Source organism: Tinamus guttatus, unplaced genomic scaffold (assembly GCF_059628265.1).
Source record: "Tinamus guttatus ecotype Peru unplaced genomic scaffold, ASM5962826v1 Tinamus_guttatus_pri_ptg000578l, whole genome shotgun sequence".
NCBI classification, from domain to species: Eukaryota; Metazoa; Chordata; class Aves; order Tinamiformes; family Tinamidae; genus Tinamus; species Tinamus guttatus.
This window is the reverse complement of record NW_028289112.1, coordinates 90732-109154: the sequence shown is the minus strand read 5'-3', so window position 1 is coordinate 109154 and position 18423 is coordinate 90732. Positions and strand designations below refer to the sequence as shown.

The 18423-nt window shown below is 37.7% G+C and overlaps 1 protein-coding gene across 1 annotated transcript in view; it reads right to left on the bottom strand.

Moving 5' to 3' along the window:
• The window catches only part of PIK3C3 (phosphatidylinositol 3-kinase catalytic subunit type 3), a 60073-nt gene extending 45627 nt beyond the window's left edge, over positions 1–14446 (bottom strand). Inside the window, exons 1-6 of the mRNA XM_088534600.1 lie at positions 14310–14446; positions 13224–13412; positions 12694–12837; positions 10714–10843; positions 6048–6134; positions 4617–4712 (exon numbers count right to left, since the gene is read on the bottom strand). Of these exons, the coding sequence (XP_088390726.1) occupies positions 4617–4712; positions 6048–6134; positions 10714–10843; positions 12694–12837; positions 13224–13412; positions 14310–14377 (714 nt within the window). The 5' untranslated portion in view covers positions 14378–14446. The remainder of the gene's footprint in view (positions 1–4616; positions 4713–6047; positions 6135–10713; positions 10844–12693; positions 12838–13223; positions 13413–14309) is intronic.
• Positions 14447–18423: the final 3977 nt, after the last annotated feature.

Genomic DNA, 18423 nt, shown 5'->3' with positions numbered 1-18423 from the left:
AAGTGCAATTGCTTAAGCTTTGGTTACTTACACTAAACAAGGGACATAGTTTTACAAGATTTTGTATACAAACACTGGAAATCTAAGACTGGGGACTTCTTTTTCCCCCCTCCAAGATTAGTGTTAAAGGAAGGAATTCTAAACTGTTGACGTGTCATTTTTTTAAAACTTTTCACAAGCAGTACTGTGATGAGTGTTCTTTAAACCCCTCTTCTCAAATGCAATTAAATTATACTGAAGCCTCAAACTGAAAAACCTTAGTTATTCAGCTGAGATACTGGGAAAATTGTATTTTAGAGCAAAGCCTTAAGCGTCAGCCAGGGTGTGCCACAAAAACCAGCTGGGCCAAAAACATCTTAGGCCGAACTGTGTGGAAATTAACAGTATTTTCAGAATATGTTGTTTTGTAGTGTCAGAAAGACAGCACATCATCAGTTTGCCAGTAAGGAGTCACTTGTGTTACCTTCTGAATAGATAGATACACATGCAACCAATTCTGTCCTACTTGGAGAACTTCATGTGTTTCACTGTGACCCTGGACATGCCAACTTACTAAATCAGGCCAGTGCCTGAAGGAGTATTTAATCAGTCCCTGGATTTGGTATGTTTTAAAACTAAGCACGCAGAAGTCTTGAAGAACTTGTAATGTGCTCCAAGTGCTAGTAGTTACTCAGCCCATGGGACCTGATTAGAGGTGGTCTGAAGTACACACAAGCACGGCACAGGCACAGATACGAGGCCTTCAGCAACAGCCTCCTCACCCTGCAAATCTGCTCCTCCAGGCTGTGTTTTTTGATAAAATAGACATAGCCAGAGATGGCCTGCTGTATGGCCAGAGGGAAACAAAAACAATGTCAAGAGTGTATAAACAGAATTAACTGGTCTATCACTGAACTTTTGAGGGACCGCACTACATTAAATTCAGTCTGTGTGAATTATTTAAACATCAGCCATGTTATAGTGAACAAGATTTGAAAAAGTTTCTGGATCAAATTTCTGATGTATTTTCCTCAAGACCACTCTTCTCATTTTTAGTCAAAAAACCCAAAGGGATCCAATTTCTCGTATTCAAAACCTTAATGGACTCCCAATCCTCCTGACACTACTGACATTATAAGTTGATGGCAGCAGTGCAAAGACTTTATTCAAACAATACTAGTTTTCATCTGAAACTCACAAAATATGAAAAGTGAAAAATGATACTTGTACTTGGAAGATTAAACAATTTTTTTGCCTAAACAGATATCACAAGTGATGCTCTTGCTGCATGCCAGCTGCTATCCTTTAAATCATAAGTGCTCTATTAAAATTAAGAGAACATGGAAAGACTCACTGCCTTTACATTATTGAAATTGAGAACTGAGTCCAAGATTTTCCAATTTGATCGGCTACTGCTTAACAGGCTAGTTCTTTGTAAACACTTGAAAACAAAATTTATCAGCAGAGCTGTGACAAGTAATCTTCACTTCAACTATCGGTCACAGACAGGTGACAAGAGGATGCAGTTTCATTAGATTCACTGTACCGGATTGGGGATGCTGGATGTGTTTGCTGTAATTGGAAATATGACAAAACTGAGAAGACAGGTGCTAATTTATGTTTTCTACTGCTGCCAGAAAAGGGTCAAGAACTTGCTGAAAAGCTACTTTATATATCAACGAATCCCTCAAGCTGCAGTAATTTATGGTTTTAGTGGGTGCTATTACACATTCAATTATTTTATTTCCACAGAAGAGCACTATACAGTTTTTTGTTCCATGGACTTTTAATGAGCTTCAGTAACAGCTGTCAAGAAATACATGTATTTGAAGTCTGAATCATCTTTCCTCACCTTCTTTATCTGGAAAAATCATACTGATAACTGGAAAGAAAAATCATGTTTTTACCAGGAGCAATTCATCTTCATTAGTAGGTTTCTGGGGCCAAGGGAAAGAAACTGTTTTCAGGGAAACCACGTTAAAATATGAGGACAGTCAAGAGCACTCAGGCTACCTACTAGCCATGTTCAATGGTTTGTATCTGTGAGAAATAATGCACATTCTCATTTAAAGCTAGTACATGATTAGTAAAATGTTCCAATACTTGGATTATATTTCAATTCATTCCCTGGGGGGAAAAATAAAAAAATAAAACATTTCCCAGATTTCCACAAGAAAAAAAGTGATCTTACTATCACAGAATTTTACTGCATTATAAATCCAAATGAAGGATGCAAGAGTAAATTCCTCGCGAAAATCAATATAATAAGCTGGTTCCAGGATAAGCCTACAGAAAGTCTGTGAAACAAGTTATTCCACGGTAAGACATATTGAAAAGGTTTGGAGAAGTTCCCTGTTCAAGTACAATCCACCAAAGAAAACACTGAAGAGGTGCAGAAAACTAAAGAGGCTTTTAGCCCAGACACCTGCCTAAGGAACAGAGTTTCACCTTTCCCAATGTTAAAATTCTTAAAAGATTTTACCAAGCTCTGTTCATTTAAAACATCAGAGTTGAAGCTCTTCTGTGACATTTTGGGAAACAGACAGATGGACACAACTTAGTAACTAAGCTTTCCCTACAATAAATGCCTGGAAAACACACCCATCCTTGGGTTAACCCACTTATCCAGCAGCAGTCCATTCCTATGGGACAGACAGGAGAGCTTCAAAGCTCCAGAATGTAACTAGAGCCTGGAATAAACTAGAGCCTGGAATACTTAATACAAAAATATACTCAGTTGCCTCTGCTTAGAGCAAAGGATGATTAAATTATGCCTTAATATCAACACTGACAGGATGAACACGGGAGATCTCTTAAATTTAGCTTCTAGATTCCTAACAGGAAAAACTTCAGCAACACGTTGCTAAAAGGCATCTCTTACAGGACCACTGCACCTAATCTTCAGAAAATATCCTTCCCTGGAATCCAAGGCATCTCAGTGTATAAAACTTTACACTTGCTCATAAGTAAAAGCAGCCTAGTCTTACGTATTTAGACTACTAAAAGTTGCAGATATTCGAAAGCACACTAGTTCACAGGACTAGTTTCCACAGCTCCTTCTCTAACAGTCACATACTTGTTTGCAACAACACATATAAGTTGAGGTAGTTACTCATCTCCCGATCTACCATTCTTGGATACCTTTTGGTGAAATTTTTCTGCCTGCAGTTTAATACTAGATTCTTCACCATCTTCTTAATTCTTAAATGTGATTACAGGGTTGTTTTCTAATCAACCTGCAATGCTATCATACACATAAGAATAGTTTTAATCTATTTTCCATTATATTAATTTCTTCTGTATTGAATCACATTTCTTTTTTGAAATCCCTTTGATCTCAACAAGACCCCAGCCTATCATCATTACCTTCTTTCTCTAGCCCATATAGCCACATTACTCAACAATCTTCCCAACTCTGTTTGATCTGAATACACTAAAAATTCTAACAGGTAATTTCTACTAATGTGTGTAGCGGGGGGGTTGTTTGCTTGTTTTCAAGTAACTGTTACAGACATACTGCTTTTTCTGTTTCAGTGGATCCAACTTTAAGGCTCAGATCCATTAAAATACTGATTATATCTTCCAAAGTCACCTCGGTATCTGTTAAGCTAGTTATGAATCCTTCTTTCCATTAAATTGAACTCAAGACACTCAGCAGGCGTGTGTGTATTTATATATATATATAAAATCATACTCACATTCTGTTCCTTCAGGGCATGAAAGGGCTAAAGAGATCCTGTAAGATTCTTCTTGTAGGAACAGTTCACTTCACTAAACTTCAAGGATTTTTCAACTGCTAAATAATTTAACCATTCTGCTGATACTACATGACAGTCTGATGCTATCCCTTAAATGTTTCACTGCAAATGCACTGCCTGATCTAAAAATCCTGTAGGCTCTTTTTCATTTTCAACGTTGGCTTTTTCAAGCCTACAGTTTTCTCGGTAGCACGGAACAACATAGTGACAAAGCTACAGAGGAAGGTGATGTTTGGAAACTATAGCTCTGTATGCATACAAACTGAAAATGGCCTCTTAGACACACAGGAGAAAAACAAACAGAACCAAAAGATACAACCAAAAAAGCACCCCCACACCCAGATTCTCACCTTTACTTGCATGCACATTTAATACACGATGATATTAAAACAGCAACCAATTTCTACCCAATTCAATTCATCCTCTTTTTACTGATTTTTAAATATTTCCAGCATGAAAGCATAAACTCTTATATTTGCTCCCATTAGAAGAAACACTCGCCAGTACAGGTCCCCTGCAAAGTCTTAGTCTAAGTTACTTTAATGCCACATAATCACAGATACATTTCTTCTTGATACAAGAAAATTTCAAATAAAGCTACTTTGAAAGTAATGCTGGACAACTAAGAAACTAGAAATATAAAATATTTTTTAATCACTCACTCATTAAGCTCTGAAATCTTGAAACGTATTACATGAATGATTGACTTCTGTAATCTCTTTGCATCTCTACCACTTGATTTGTACGTACACGCACAGATGCCACTGACAGCTGTCTGCTACCCTGCAGCAGAGTATTTCACCTCGGGGGAAAAACCTGTCACTTGTAGTTGTTGATGCTGCTTTTTTAAAAAGAACCTAAAATCATCAAGGCACATACCTTTTCATAGTAAACTATACCATATTCCTTGTCATCACACTTGACACAGCGAAATTCAATCATCAGGTACATAAAATTAGAACTTCGTTTCTCCTTCTGAAAAAAATAAAAAAAAAACAAACACATCACAGATGTATCATATTAAATAGCATCAATTGTCAGAATTCTCTATGCAGTAATTATCCTATTTCCTTTGTGGTATAACCAGTACCAATAACCAACCAGTTCTTACAGCCATTATTCAGATAATCATCTGAAAATTCTACAGAAATTTGTATCATCATTTTCCTGACACTCCCAAGAAAATTCATACTTCTACACAATAGTTAAAGCTTACTGCCTTCATCAGGGTCTTTCAGTTCATGAACCTGAAGGTTTGAGGAAAAAGAGTGTAAAGAAGACCTACAAGTTGACAACGATTTCTTTTCTTCTCCGTTTTTAATCATTACACAATTATGGCCACTGGAGAATATTTAGGAGCCAAAAAACCACAAGATCATGATAAAAATAAATTCAGAAACCACAAAAGCTAGTTTTAGATAAAACTGTGAAAAAGACAATCGTAACAAACTGAGGCATTAGATTTTGAGCTCAATGACTTATAGAAAAAAAAATTGCTCAATATATGCATTTTTAACTGTTCAAATAGAAAGAATATTTAAAAGTGTAAAAGAAAGGAATTACACATATTTACCATCAGTAATATGTATTTACCAAAAAATAACATGTCCTTTAAAACTAAGCCGTCCTAATTGATTTCAGGCATCAATGATGAATCAGACTTTCCAAAACTGGCAAAGGTGTTGCTTATTTAAAATGCAGTCCTAAGAATCAGAAACATTGGATTTTATACACATAGCTGGTTTGGGGCAAAACCAATTGGTTTGCGGATGTTTCTACTTGAAGAGGGTAACTTCAATCAAGAATGAAATCCTAGGATTTTTATAAATATTTATATATACATATACACGCATATATATATTTAAATAAAAATTTGCAAGCATTTTCACCTCAGTACCCAAAAAGTCATGAACTGAAAACAAGTTCAACCTCAGTCAATACATCTAAATCCATGGCATAATCTGTATGATTTGAGAGCTTCTCATCACAACCAAAATCTTACCTTTCTGTAAATCAAACATAGCAGCATCTGCTCCACACTATCCCAGCTCAATAATTAATTCTCTCTTCTCCAGTCAAGTTCACTGGAAACCAAAGCTGACAACTCCAAGACAGCTGCCTAGTCTCCTTTTTGCCCAAGTCCAGTCAACTTTGGAAACTTAAAAGAATTATATGCCCTTTTAATGTATACACTAGTGGTTGAAGTAGAAATAGGGCAAGTGCTTTGAGTTACAGTCCTCTAAACAAGTCAAGGTTTCCACACTAGGAAGATCCAAAAACTCATTACAAATCTGACATGTGATGACCTACCTCATTGATCATTTCTATTTCTCTAAAAGTTAGTCTGTCCAGCCAGTCCACTTTCACCATGTGACCTTGTCGATGAGATTTGGTGAGCTGCCATGGAAATATATAGAGTGATATTTATTTTGCTGCAATTATGAGAAAAAATAAAGTCATAATTTCTAAAAACCATTAAAATATAAAGTATAGGAAAAAAGTGATTTAAAAATAACTGCTTTCAAATATAAAATGCATATCCGGATGAACAGTAAAGCCATGACATAGATATACTTCTAATATCTAAAACATCAATCAGGGCAAAGAATAAAACTTACATATTCCAAGTACTTCTCTTTTTTGTGTGTAACATATTAAAATAAGATGCTTTTTTTTTTAAGCAAAGTTGCATACAGAAAACAGAAATACAGTAACTTAAAATCAAAAAAATCATTACAAAATCAAAAATAAAAAAGGGTATTTCAAAAAATACAAAGGGACATAAACCATGATCCTCAGATTCTCCACAAAGCTGCTTTCCAGCCTGTCACATCCCAGTCTATACTGACAAAGTTATTTTTCCATAGGTGTAAACCTGCTATTTTACAATCTCCACTCAGATCAACCCAGACACCCAGATCGACCAACCACCTACTGTTTTCCTGAGGAGAAACAGTTTCATTGTCTATTAGATCAAGAACTACCACCATGAGATAAAAAAAGGCTATTGAGGAACATAAAGGAAGTCTGCAGTGCCAATGCACAATGATGCACAGCTCAAGAACAGCAGCAATGAGATGGGAAGAGCTACAAGATAGATTCTGAAAATTAACAAATCTTTCACCTAGAAACCTTAAAAGTGAACAATAGCATTCAGTCTAATAGCATTTCAGAAGCAAGTTTCTAAACTCCAAGTACCAAATAAGAACCCAAATTTATTTAAATTATGTTTCCAGGAATATTAGAGTTGGAATATAGTATAACCCCTTAAGACCTGAATTAAATTTTAAATGACAGTAGTTACAAAAGCAAGCATGGCATTCAGCTCTCATACCAATATTCGTTTACTTCATAGCTTTGTTGCATAATTCAGCTTTTCTGATTCTATGTTGTTAGTATAGTTTAAATTCTGCAAATAAGTCTTAATACTCGAGGCAAATTTTCAGACTTTGTCCTTAGTTATTTGTTCTACCAGTCAAAGAGAAGAACAGACACAAGCAGCTACAATTTCAGAAGGAGTCAGAGCTATCCAGCTGAGAAAATCCTGCCTTTAAAAACAAAGATATTAATATATTATTTCCAGCTATCTAAGAAACTGGCCATTTCAAGACTCACTAAGTAGTAAACTGGTCAAAACATCAGAGGCCCTTTGCTCTGAGCTCTTTCCATGAACCACAGAAACATCCCCTCATAACAATTCCAAGATTGTTGGCCAATCTGACTAACCTTTTCTTTAAGCACCTGACCTCACTAACACTTTATGGAAATAATAAGATTAAACTTTCCAAGACCATTGCTGCTTGGAAGAATTACCTAATCCCATTTGGTATATAGTTCTTTTCTAGCAAAGCTCAAGCAAATAATTTTCTATAGTATTTACCTGCTAAATAGAATTATGGAACAGAAAATCCCATATGAAAAGGTAATCTTCAATTTAGCTTCAGAGTTAAACAATACAAAAAGGAAGAAAAATGCATCATAATGTGTAACAGTATATAAAATATATAACACAGCAGTGTTAGTACAGTATGTACTTTGCCCTTTACCTCCTGCATTACTTCACACTATATTCTAAGGCTTAAGGACCAGAAACATTCCCAAAGCAAAACCTTGTTTCATGCCTATGGTGTAATCCACACCACCTGTGTCGTAGGGAGCTAATGAGAAAGGCAGTTCCACCCTCTACTACGTGAAACTAATACATAAAAATTCAGAGGACCACATGCACATATCATACTCAGTACCATTCGTACAAAGATTTAGGATCAAGCCTATCACAGCCTGGGCAAGAAATACATAAATATTTAAATTTTGTTTGTCACAGATTGTTAATTAACTTTTTTCACTGCACCAGACAAATGAAAATTGTGTGTGTTTTAAAGGAAAATTTGTAGCCTCAAACCTGGTTATAGGAAGGACAAAAGGTCATAATACATCGACTAGTTGTGCTTGCATACAAAGTTTCAGTTGTGCTTGCATACACACAAAGAACTGTTCTGTTAGATCAGTATTTAAAGTTTAAACAAAAAGCTTGGTGTCTAAAGAGAAGCTTATTTAGTAGGAGAAGCTGAACGCTTCTTTTCCTGAAGAAATATCATAATAGCTCATCACTTATTAGACAATTTCATTCAACAAGCAGAAGGGATCAAGGAAATGAAGGGATCAAAAAAGAACTTAAGAGTACCTCTTGTTTAAGCAGTATAATCTGTTCCACCATTTATGAGAGTAAACCATTGTGCAATATAAATCCCACTGTCATTAATATTTGAGTGTATTAAAATATTCTACACACGCCCAATTGAAACTCCTTAGTATGAAGGAAAAGGACTAACACTTGCAATAACCATAAGGATGCAAAGTCCGAGTTTTCCTCAGTAGCAAGTTTACAAGCAATTTTAATGTATTTTATAACAGCACAACCATATGGTACTTCAGCAAGAAACAGAAAGCTTTCCATTAATTAGAATAAGTCATGTATTCCATTCTTTTTTTTGGCAACTAGTCATTAATTTTATCTGAATTCTCCATAATAACAAATACCATACACAAACAAAAACTGAGAAGCATGGCAAAGAAAAAGAATTCATCCTCCACATGCAGAATAGGTCAGTAAGCTCTTCTCCCAAGATTTGTTATCTAGAGGGCTCTAATTTGGCCTTTGGTATCAGACATCCATTAGTATCATGTCACTTTTACAAATCATAAGTCCAATACATACGTAGAAAAAAATTACAAAAAAAATTCTGAAAAAAACTTTCAGAAGAGACGATGGTGAAAGTGATGTTCCTAGTCTTTAATTCGCATTAGCTAGAACTCACATTTGGGATGCAGAGAAGAGGGGAAAAAATAAACAAACAAGAGGAAAAATCTTGTCGGGAGATTTGAGCTGTTATCTCCCATCTACCAAAAGAACAGCCTGCAGTGGACCCATGTATGCTGAGACTAAAGCTTAACCTATTTGTACTTCTTGAGTTCGGAAGCAGAAGGGAGTGAATGGACGACAAGGGAAAATACAATTTTGGTACACTCAGGTTTGTGCTATGAAACTTGCTGGACAGGGAAGGCCCACAACCCAAAACCCTTGCTCAAAAATCCACCTTCCCATTCACGTAACCATCTGATAAAATGTAAGCAAGCCTTGATAGCCTCTACAGAGCTTCCTTAATGCTAGACGGTATTTATTTCACTGTGACCAAGAAATGGGGCACCATTAGCTAGCAGACAGCTTTAGGCAAATTCAAGTGCTTAAAAGCGTTATGTCTTCCTCCTAAGACAGTCTCCCTCCTTCACTCCAACCCAAAGTCTACTTTGTTTCTTTCTAATAAAACCAAAACACACATGCAAGCTAAAATGGATGTCAGCATTAACATAAGCTTGCACCCATAATGCAAAACCAAAGAGTTAAATCAAGTATTTCCACAGTTTCATCTCTTTAAAAGAGTGCTGTAAAAAAGCTTTTAGTCTGAACTCTCAACAAAATCAGCACTGAATTAGGCAATTATACTACTTCTGTGCCTAACAAAAAGAGCTATTAGGTTGCATCTTCACCTAAGCTGCCAGTGCTGCTCTTGAATTCACCTTCTCCATTTCATAGTGACCTACTAGCTACAAGGCAGGAGATTATAATGAGTTTCCCATTACAAACTCAAGGTGAACTAGCATTATAAAAAGCAGACCTTAAATAACAGTTAGTTTATTGCCATGATAAATCTCAGGATGAGAAAATGGACGTATTTACAGCCTGGTGCTTTCTTTCAATTTGCACAAAGGCAAGAAAGTACTAGGAGGCCAAAATTAAGATGAAAGCACACAGTAACAGGGTTGAGCCATTCAGCAAGATTAGGTAAATTCACCTGAAGAATCAGGGCACTCGTCACACAGTTCAGAGTAGTTAAGTTTATCAATCCATTCTAGAAATTGTGCCTATGGCCAAAATACAGTACGTCACCAAACTGCAGAATAGATGATATTTATACATAAACATAAATCCATGATCCTGAATGAATGAATTCAAGTTAATGCAGATACACTTCATACGTATCTGAAGACCACACCAGACAGTCTTAATGCTGAAGGATAACTACTGAAGGAAACTAGACTCTCCTACCTGTGATTTCTTCACGAGTTATTGATAAGACCTCTTACTGACCAAGCTACCATTTTGGCTTCAAGTGTTATCAAGACATGATCCTATTTTTCATTCTCTACAAAAGATTAGGATTTTAAGTAGTTATAAAGAAAAGCAGCTGCATGTATTAAATTCCTTTAGAGTATTCATGTGCCCTCTTAAGCACTACTTAATAACAAATGAGTATGATCTAGCTTATTCATATGAAATCCGTGATATATTTATCAGTCAAAGGAAGACCATCTCCACATCAGAAAACAAGATGGGAAGCATGACTTCCTTCAGGGTGCTTCCTCATTAAAAGTACAAGCAACCTATGAGATAACAGGTGCAAAGCTTCCCCTCTACCTTTGCCAGACGACTCATTTGATCTTCACAGACTGTGCTGCTGGTTCTTCCAGGAGTTCTGGTGGGCTCTGAGCCATCTGCTTCTACATTGGGCCAGACTTTCAAATCGTGCATTCCTTGACGAAACATGCTGTGGGGAAAAAAAAAATATGCAGAAATCACTTCAGTAAATTGAAAGCAATACAGCTGTCAAGAATGAAAGGGTAGCAGCAGCTGCAAGAAAATGAACTCGCTTCTTCTGCCAAACCTACAGACACACACACTTAATTTCACTGAACTGCAGAAGTGCCTGGCACATCATACCCTATCCAGCCTTCATTTATATTGGCACACAAAGTTTGAAAGAAAGTAAGTCTGGGATAACTTATTTGGCAAGTGAAAGAAACACGGGGAATTCCTAAAGTCAATGGGATGGTACAAACATTAGCTGAGGGAAGAGCTTGACCTTCACAGTTTACTTATAACGAGTCATGAAGAACTCCTCTTGACTTGCTGATTAAAGTTTACAAAAAACAAACAAACAAAAATTTTTAAAAAAATTCAAAAAAAACATTAAAAAAACTTCAAAAAACAGAATTAAAAAAGAAATCCTGCCAACAGGACATCCCATTGAACTGAAACTGTCTACAGCAGTGAACAAAACTTCATAGGGTAACTTAACCACATCCCTTTCTACAAAACCCTGGTCCCCTTGCAAATGTGCACTGATCTATTTTTAAAAGATATCTCAAGGAATAAACTGCAGGATTTTTGCTAATGAGCACTGATCATTTATCTCCATGACAATTTTAGACAACTACTGAAAGTGGCACTTAAACTCAACAACTAAATAATAATTCAGTAGCATTGGGCTATTATTGGAGCAATAAAGCTAAAAATTCATGGAACCCCTTTGTGGAATGCTGCCACAATGATTTCCGTATATAAACAAAAAGCCAAATTTCAAAATATTTGTTAGTCACTTTCTGCCAATCTCCTTCCCCCATTCCATGCTAGAAATAAAAATAAGCTTCATTTATAAATTAGAACTTTCTCCAGCAATTATGCTCTAATATTTTAAAAGCCACCTGGAGTCTTTGGACTACAGGGTAAATGATTCTTTCCAGTTTTCTGCCCTAAGAAATTGATGATCTTTTTGTAAAAGTTGTTCTTAAAAGATCCTCTCTTCTAGATGTTCAGTAATATGGCCTACCTAATCTCCCAGTTATCAATAACTTTCCTGAAATAGAGTACATAAAACTGGACACATTTCAGCTGAATGGATGAGTTGAGCAGCAGGATAACAACCTCGCCCCTCATGTGTATAGCTGTGCTTATATATTTAACAGGATTTAAACAAGTAAAGCTTAAGATTCACTATAAAATTCAGATCTTTTCCAGGGTTTTCCTGGGCAAAAAGGCCCTCTCCACCATTGACTGCAATCAACTACACAAAACACTAACCTCACACTTATGCTTAACCTGTACCCTCTATTCTTTCAGTTCATTTTGCATTCAGTCAAGTGCATTTTAGTGTATAGTCATTTCCAAAATACTTTTGATCAATTTCAGCTTATCCTTGTGAAATTATGTGAGTCACTCAGATACATTAATAATTGTAAGTATTGTGATTTCGTGAATTGCACTTTGTTATTTATAAACACCACAATAACAGTCCACTTGTAGGCCAAACAACTACAAACATGTTAAGACATCAATATTGGAGCCTACATACTGCAAAAGCATGTAACATGAAAAGATTTCAGTACTTGTTTCCAGCAGAGGTAACTTCCCACTTCCCCGCAAAAAAAAATAGTATCATGTATAAAGTTAGATTACAGAAAATAAAAAGCAAACAAATAAAGATAGTATATCACCTACGTGTCTTTTTTTAATCATGGCAGTGTTAACTAGTACAAAGCAAACAAAGAAATGCACTCTAATGTAACCATCTGGTCTTACTGCTCATTCAAAGTTTGTAGCATATAAAAAAAGGTATACCCATATTTCCCAAAGAGTGAGACTGTTGTTCCTCCCACAGGAACTGCTTTGCCTGGTCCATACACATCCCAGATGGTCAGAGCCACTTGTGCATTTCGAGGCAAATCTGGATACTTCACTGGCAGTTTCAGCCATTCATTCCAGCTGCAGAGAGATAATTTTTTATTAAACAATGCTTTAGAATGTAAGTTACTTTATATTAGTTAATACTATCCAGGTTCTCCAGAGAACACGAATTTCTAAGTATTTTCCTTCAAACTTTAAGCATTTACATGCTTAAGTACAGTTTTGAGTCAACCTACATGCAGGTACAATTAAAAGGTCAGAGACTTTCACCAGCAGCCCTCAAAAGCCACCAGTGCACAAAAACGTGCTAGTTTAGGCCCAAATAATTATTATATAGTTATAACACTGAGTTATTTGAAGAGGATGAGAATAAACATTTTTAATATACCAAAAAAGAGTATAGATTTATATGACCTTATTTTCCAGAAGCAAAGAGGTACATAAAATAACAGGCAGTCACTTACTTCCACCTAGTGCTAAAAGCTTTGTAGGAAGTTCTAACTGGAAGAGCGAGAGGCTTCCCTTCTGCAAACACCTGGCAAGTTACATACAAGTCAGAGCAAGTCTCTTGATAGAGTCCAGAGAACTTCAGCATTGGGTCTTCCAAAAGGGCTTCATAACTCTTCTGCTCTCGCTTTCCCTCCAGACTCCCTCTAGGAGGAGGGAAAAAGAAAAAGGAAAAATAAATAAATGAGACAGAGTGAGAAATAGCTAATCCAAATTTAGATAAAAAAAACTTAATCTAAGCTTAAATATTTAAAATGTAAATAAGTAATGACACTATTTGTTTTAAATTAGCGCTCCAGATACATACATCTCCATAGTGAAAAGAGTGTTCTACTTTCATGACTTATACACAGCTTACCACTTACCCAAGCCATCTTTGGCTACTAGCACGCAACACAAACAAAACATCTGAGGGGAACTCAAGTTGTAAAAATGCTGAGCAAAGAGACATTTTTATTCTAGGGGGCGGAGAAAGGGTTACTTTTTTTGTTTTGAGGTCATACGCACTCTTACTATTGGCATTTAAAAATAAAGCCACAAACACCAGCATAAACTTGTTCTGAATAGTATTCATGAAAACAAAAAAAGCGATTATAAGTACATATATATATATAAAGTTTTAAGAAATACAAAAATGTATAATCGGCTTTGGATGACAGGTATCTCTAAAAAAAACCTTTCAAATCACGACCAGAGCTAAGTTTAAGCACGCTATCCAAATGAAGCCGGTGCTCATTAAAGCCCTGCATCAGTTTGCAGAGTTTCAGGGTTACACCGAGGAGATGGAGTTTCCTTGGCCCTCGGGTGTACCACGACGAATATACCTGCAAAATGCGGATATTATATACCTGGACGTGAATGCACATGTCGGAAAAAAAAATAAAAACGAAGGAATTGCAAGGGGAAAAAAGTCGTATAAAAATGACTAATAACATTAAGCATAGAGTGTTTTTTTCAAGGAGTTGAGGGCGCAGTTTGACGCCCGCCCGCTCGGCGGGACCGGGCCTCGCCGCCCCCCCCGCCGCCCCCCGGCTCCTGCTCACATCTTCAGCTGCACATTGATGTCCAGGTCGCAGCTGTAAACGTAGTAAAGCTTCTCCGCCTCGCCCATGGCTGCCACCAGCCTCCGGCCGCCGCCTCAGCGTCCCGCGCAGCAGCCCGCGGCCATGCGCGCCCGCCCGCGGCTCCCAGCGCCGCCCGAGCCCCACCCGTACTGAGCATGCGCCGGCGCCGCCATGTTGTCGAAGGGAGACGGCGCCGCCATGTTGTCGAAGGGAGACAGCTCCGCGTCCCTCCATAGCTGCCCTTTATGAAGATGGCCGACACAGAGCAGGCGGCCCCAAGATGGCTGCGCCCACGCCTCGCACACCTACACGGCTGCCTCCATGCTGTACGGAAGCGCAAGATGGCGGCGCCCAGGAGAGCCGCGTCAAGATGGCCGTGCCGGCAAGGCTGAGTGCGAGATGGCGGCTCCTTCCGCCAGGGAGCTGGCATGGCTGGGCCTGCCCCCGAGGTGGCGCTGCGGGCGGTGCTAAGGCGCGGGTTTTCCGGCGTCTTCCTCGGAGAGAGGCCGAGCGCCGCCTTCCTTCACCTCCGGGCACGATCCCTCCTTCCAGAGGAGAGGCGGGACCTCGCTGTCCGCCCGTGCACCGTGGCCGGTCTGCTCCACCGGGTAGCCGTGTTCGACAGGGGGCGTGCTGAAAATACCGATTAATTGTTGAAAAAATAAAAACCACCATAGCGACTTTTACCGTTGTTCTCACTGCACTTAATTTGGAGCTAGCTTTCTGTTTTTTCGTGTGTTTTTTCCAAAACCTTGGCTGTCTGGATCAACATTTCACTTGAAAATATAGTCAAATATATGTGCAGAATGATATCAGAGAATCAGAGGCAGCTGAAAAATACTCAAACTTAAGATTTGAAAGCAATTTCGCCCTTCATGATATTTGGAGGATTGGTAGGAATTACAGATACTTCAAGTAACAAGAATTTCTTATCCATGAGTTTTTCTGTCTTCATTTGCCACTTTTTGATCACATTGACAATTTCTGTATTTTTGATTTATTAGGATTAGTAATATCCACTAAATAATCACACTGTTGATTTCACCATTACAGGAAAACATTTTAGGCTTTTATTCAAGTTCTGCTCGATTTTCTGGAGGAAAAAAAAAAAAAAAAAAAAAAAAAAAAAAAAAAGGACTGAAGACTCCTGAAATTGGCATTTGATTTTATAAAAGTTGTCCAGTGGTGTGTTTCCGAACTTTCCCAGATCCTGGTGTGTCTAACTAAATAGGTCAGACATGCAGGTTTGTGGGAGGCAAAAGAGGAGGAAAATGTTTGGAGACGCAAAAGAGGAGGAAATTATAAGGAGACGCAATTTCAGTCAAAAACATTATTTCATACTGCGTTCTCAAATTAATAACCTTTCATTTGTAAGTTCTCAGATACTGCTTTTATGGGGATCCTGTCAGATAGGTAGAAGTGAGACCCCATTTTTCACCCGGAAGGATCCTGCAGTGCTTAAGAACACAGTAATGAATGTGCAATATATATTTCAGAACATACCATATGTAACAGAGCACAAGCTGGCTTGCCCAAAAATCTCAACCAAGTGCAGGGCTGCCGATCTCTTCCCCACAAGCTCCAGCCCCACCACAGTCTTGTCGCTGCCCTATTTTATATTGAAACACCAATTTAATTCAAGTTGCGGCAGTATTTGCAGGCTTTCTGATTAAAGATATATAGAGAAAAATCCATTCTCATTTTCCCATGGAGAGTGTGAGAAACAGGCTAGCTATACATAGATTTAGATACTTACTGATAGTGACTTTCTTACCATTGGGGTGAGCAAAGCAAGCAATGTAAAACCATGGCAGTGCCACTCTTGGTTGCTTCATCATGTGTTAAAATCTTTCCCATCACTTTTCTATTTCTCAGTTTAATAATTTCTCAGGTCCCTGAAGTGTGATGAGGTTATATTTTGAGAATACAGTGGGTACTGTACAGAACACAATTTCTAACATGGTTTTCTTAGCTATCCCTGTTTTGAAGCAAAATTCCATATTCTATTGATAGCCAAAGAAAAACATACCATCTCTCCTTCCTAGTAAGACGTATACAACATCTGCCAGAGCACAGCATGCTTTCTCATATGTTCCTACTAATGTACTGTCTATTTTCTGCTAGCAGGCCTATCACAATAAGTAAGAGGACAATAAGCAGGAGGAGCAAGAGGATCAGTTCATGTGTTTAGCCATGTCTTGTTCTTTGCTGACACTTTTCAGCAAAGTTGCTGAAGTAGCTGTGTTGTCTGATCCTTATATTCCTTTCTTCCTTCCTTTCTGTCTTACTTTCTTTTTTTCTCTCTCTTTTTTTCTGGATGTGGACATCTGTCCTCTACAAACTGGACTAAAAACTGTACATAACCCTTAGTACATCTGTCAGATGGTAATGACTTTCAGTCGCTAATGAACTGGAACTAAAACTGATTTGGTAACAGCCTTTTTCCCTCCAGTAATATCCTGAGAAAGACTTTATATGCTGAATATGCAGCAGAGAGTTTTTGCTGTTTGGTTACCACAATGATGGGCAGGTCTTCAGAACCACAATAGAGTATGATCAAATTCTACACAGTTGTTATTGTATTTCCTTTAAAATGAGCAATAAAGCAATTTAATAAAATAACACACCTTCTGCTTTCTTCAGCTGTATGCTTTATTATTTTTATAGGTGCTTTAAAAGGTCACTGATTCGTATATTGTGGATATGGAATAATTTTGCATATCCATACAGAGTGGATCCTTACTTAAGTGTAAGAAAAGCATAAATTCTGAGTTAAATTCAAACCTAGGAATATCATTTTGCTCCACAAATTCCCCTTTCCCTCAAGCCTTGGAGCAAAATTGTGCCTCCAGTGTGCTCAGATCAGGTGGAGACCACGTGAAGCTCAGAACAAACATGCACAGACCAGCAGAGAGAGTCAGGACAGCATCTGAACCCCGCGTAGAAACTTGAGGCTCTCACAAAGGTGTTTGCACAGATTCAGTTTCTCATCCAGACGGTATAAACAGAGTAAAGCACTATTTGAAAACTCAGAGCACCAAAACCTTGAGCTTATGGAATTATGTTTTATTTTAAAAATCCACAGTATTCTTCATATTCACTTCCCTGCTGATTTTATATACCTCCTCAATTCAGTACTGTTAGATTTAGGCTGGAGTTCTTTGAGGGCAGTCGCACACTCAGTGTATTTCTGCTGTGTTTCACAGGGCTTGGACCCTAAACAAATTCCAAAGAAGGATTTTGGATGGGAAGTTGTCCCAAAACCTGTTAGGGACCCATTAGGAACCTTCTATTTTTATGTCGTCCATAAGAATCTGTGTTTGCTGGCTCTAGTCCTTCCTGATGCTGCATTTCTGCAGTTTTAGGGAATCAGATCTTCCCAGGGTCTCCTTGCTCCTGGAATGGATGACCGTTCTCCCTGATGTGGATCCAGTAGAGATGCTGGGACCTGTCAGCGGGTTGTTCTTTTTGGCCATGCAGTTCTGAGTGCTGTAGGGAATAGGTAGACTGTGAACAGGAGTGTTATTAAATGCAGTCTTTGTATTATTAAAGATTTTATTCTAACCCATTAAAATGAGATACGATTTTACTTTTTTTTTGTCCTCAGTACCCTCAGGTCTCATGACATGAGATGGAGCTGAAAGTACTGGGCTTCTTGCAACATTTAATTTCCACTGAAATGACAACAAAGCTCTGATCTTTCCTTTTATTATAGAATCAGCCTCTGCAATAACCCTCCTTGGAGGAGTCCCTGAACTCATTCATCCCTATATAACTTGAACTCAATAAAGTTACAATAAGGGAGACTTTGGCCCATTAACTTCTGTTTTCTAATGCTGTTTAGTCAATAAGCCATATAATTCTCAAAACAAAGAAAGGGAAGGAATAGTAACAGGAAACATGAAAAGGCAACACAGCCTGTTCAGAAGGAAAAAAAAACTCTAAAGCAAAATGTAATTACTGAGTCAGGTCATCAGCTAGAGTAAATCTGTGTAGCTTCAATGAAATCAATTAAATGATGTTGGATTACGCCAGATGAGGAGCTGATATATAGGGTTTTTTTTTATTTTATTTTTTTCCCTCTTTATTTCGC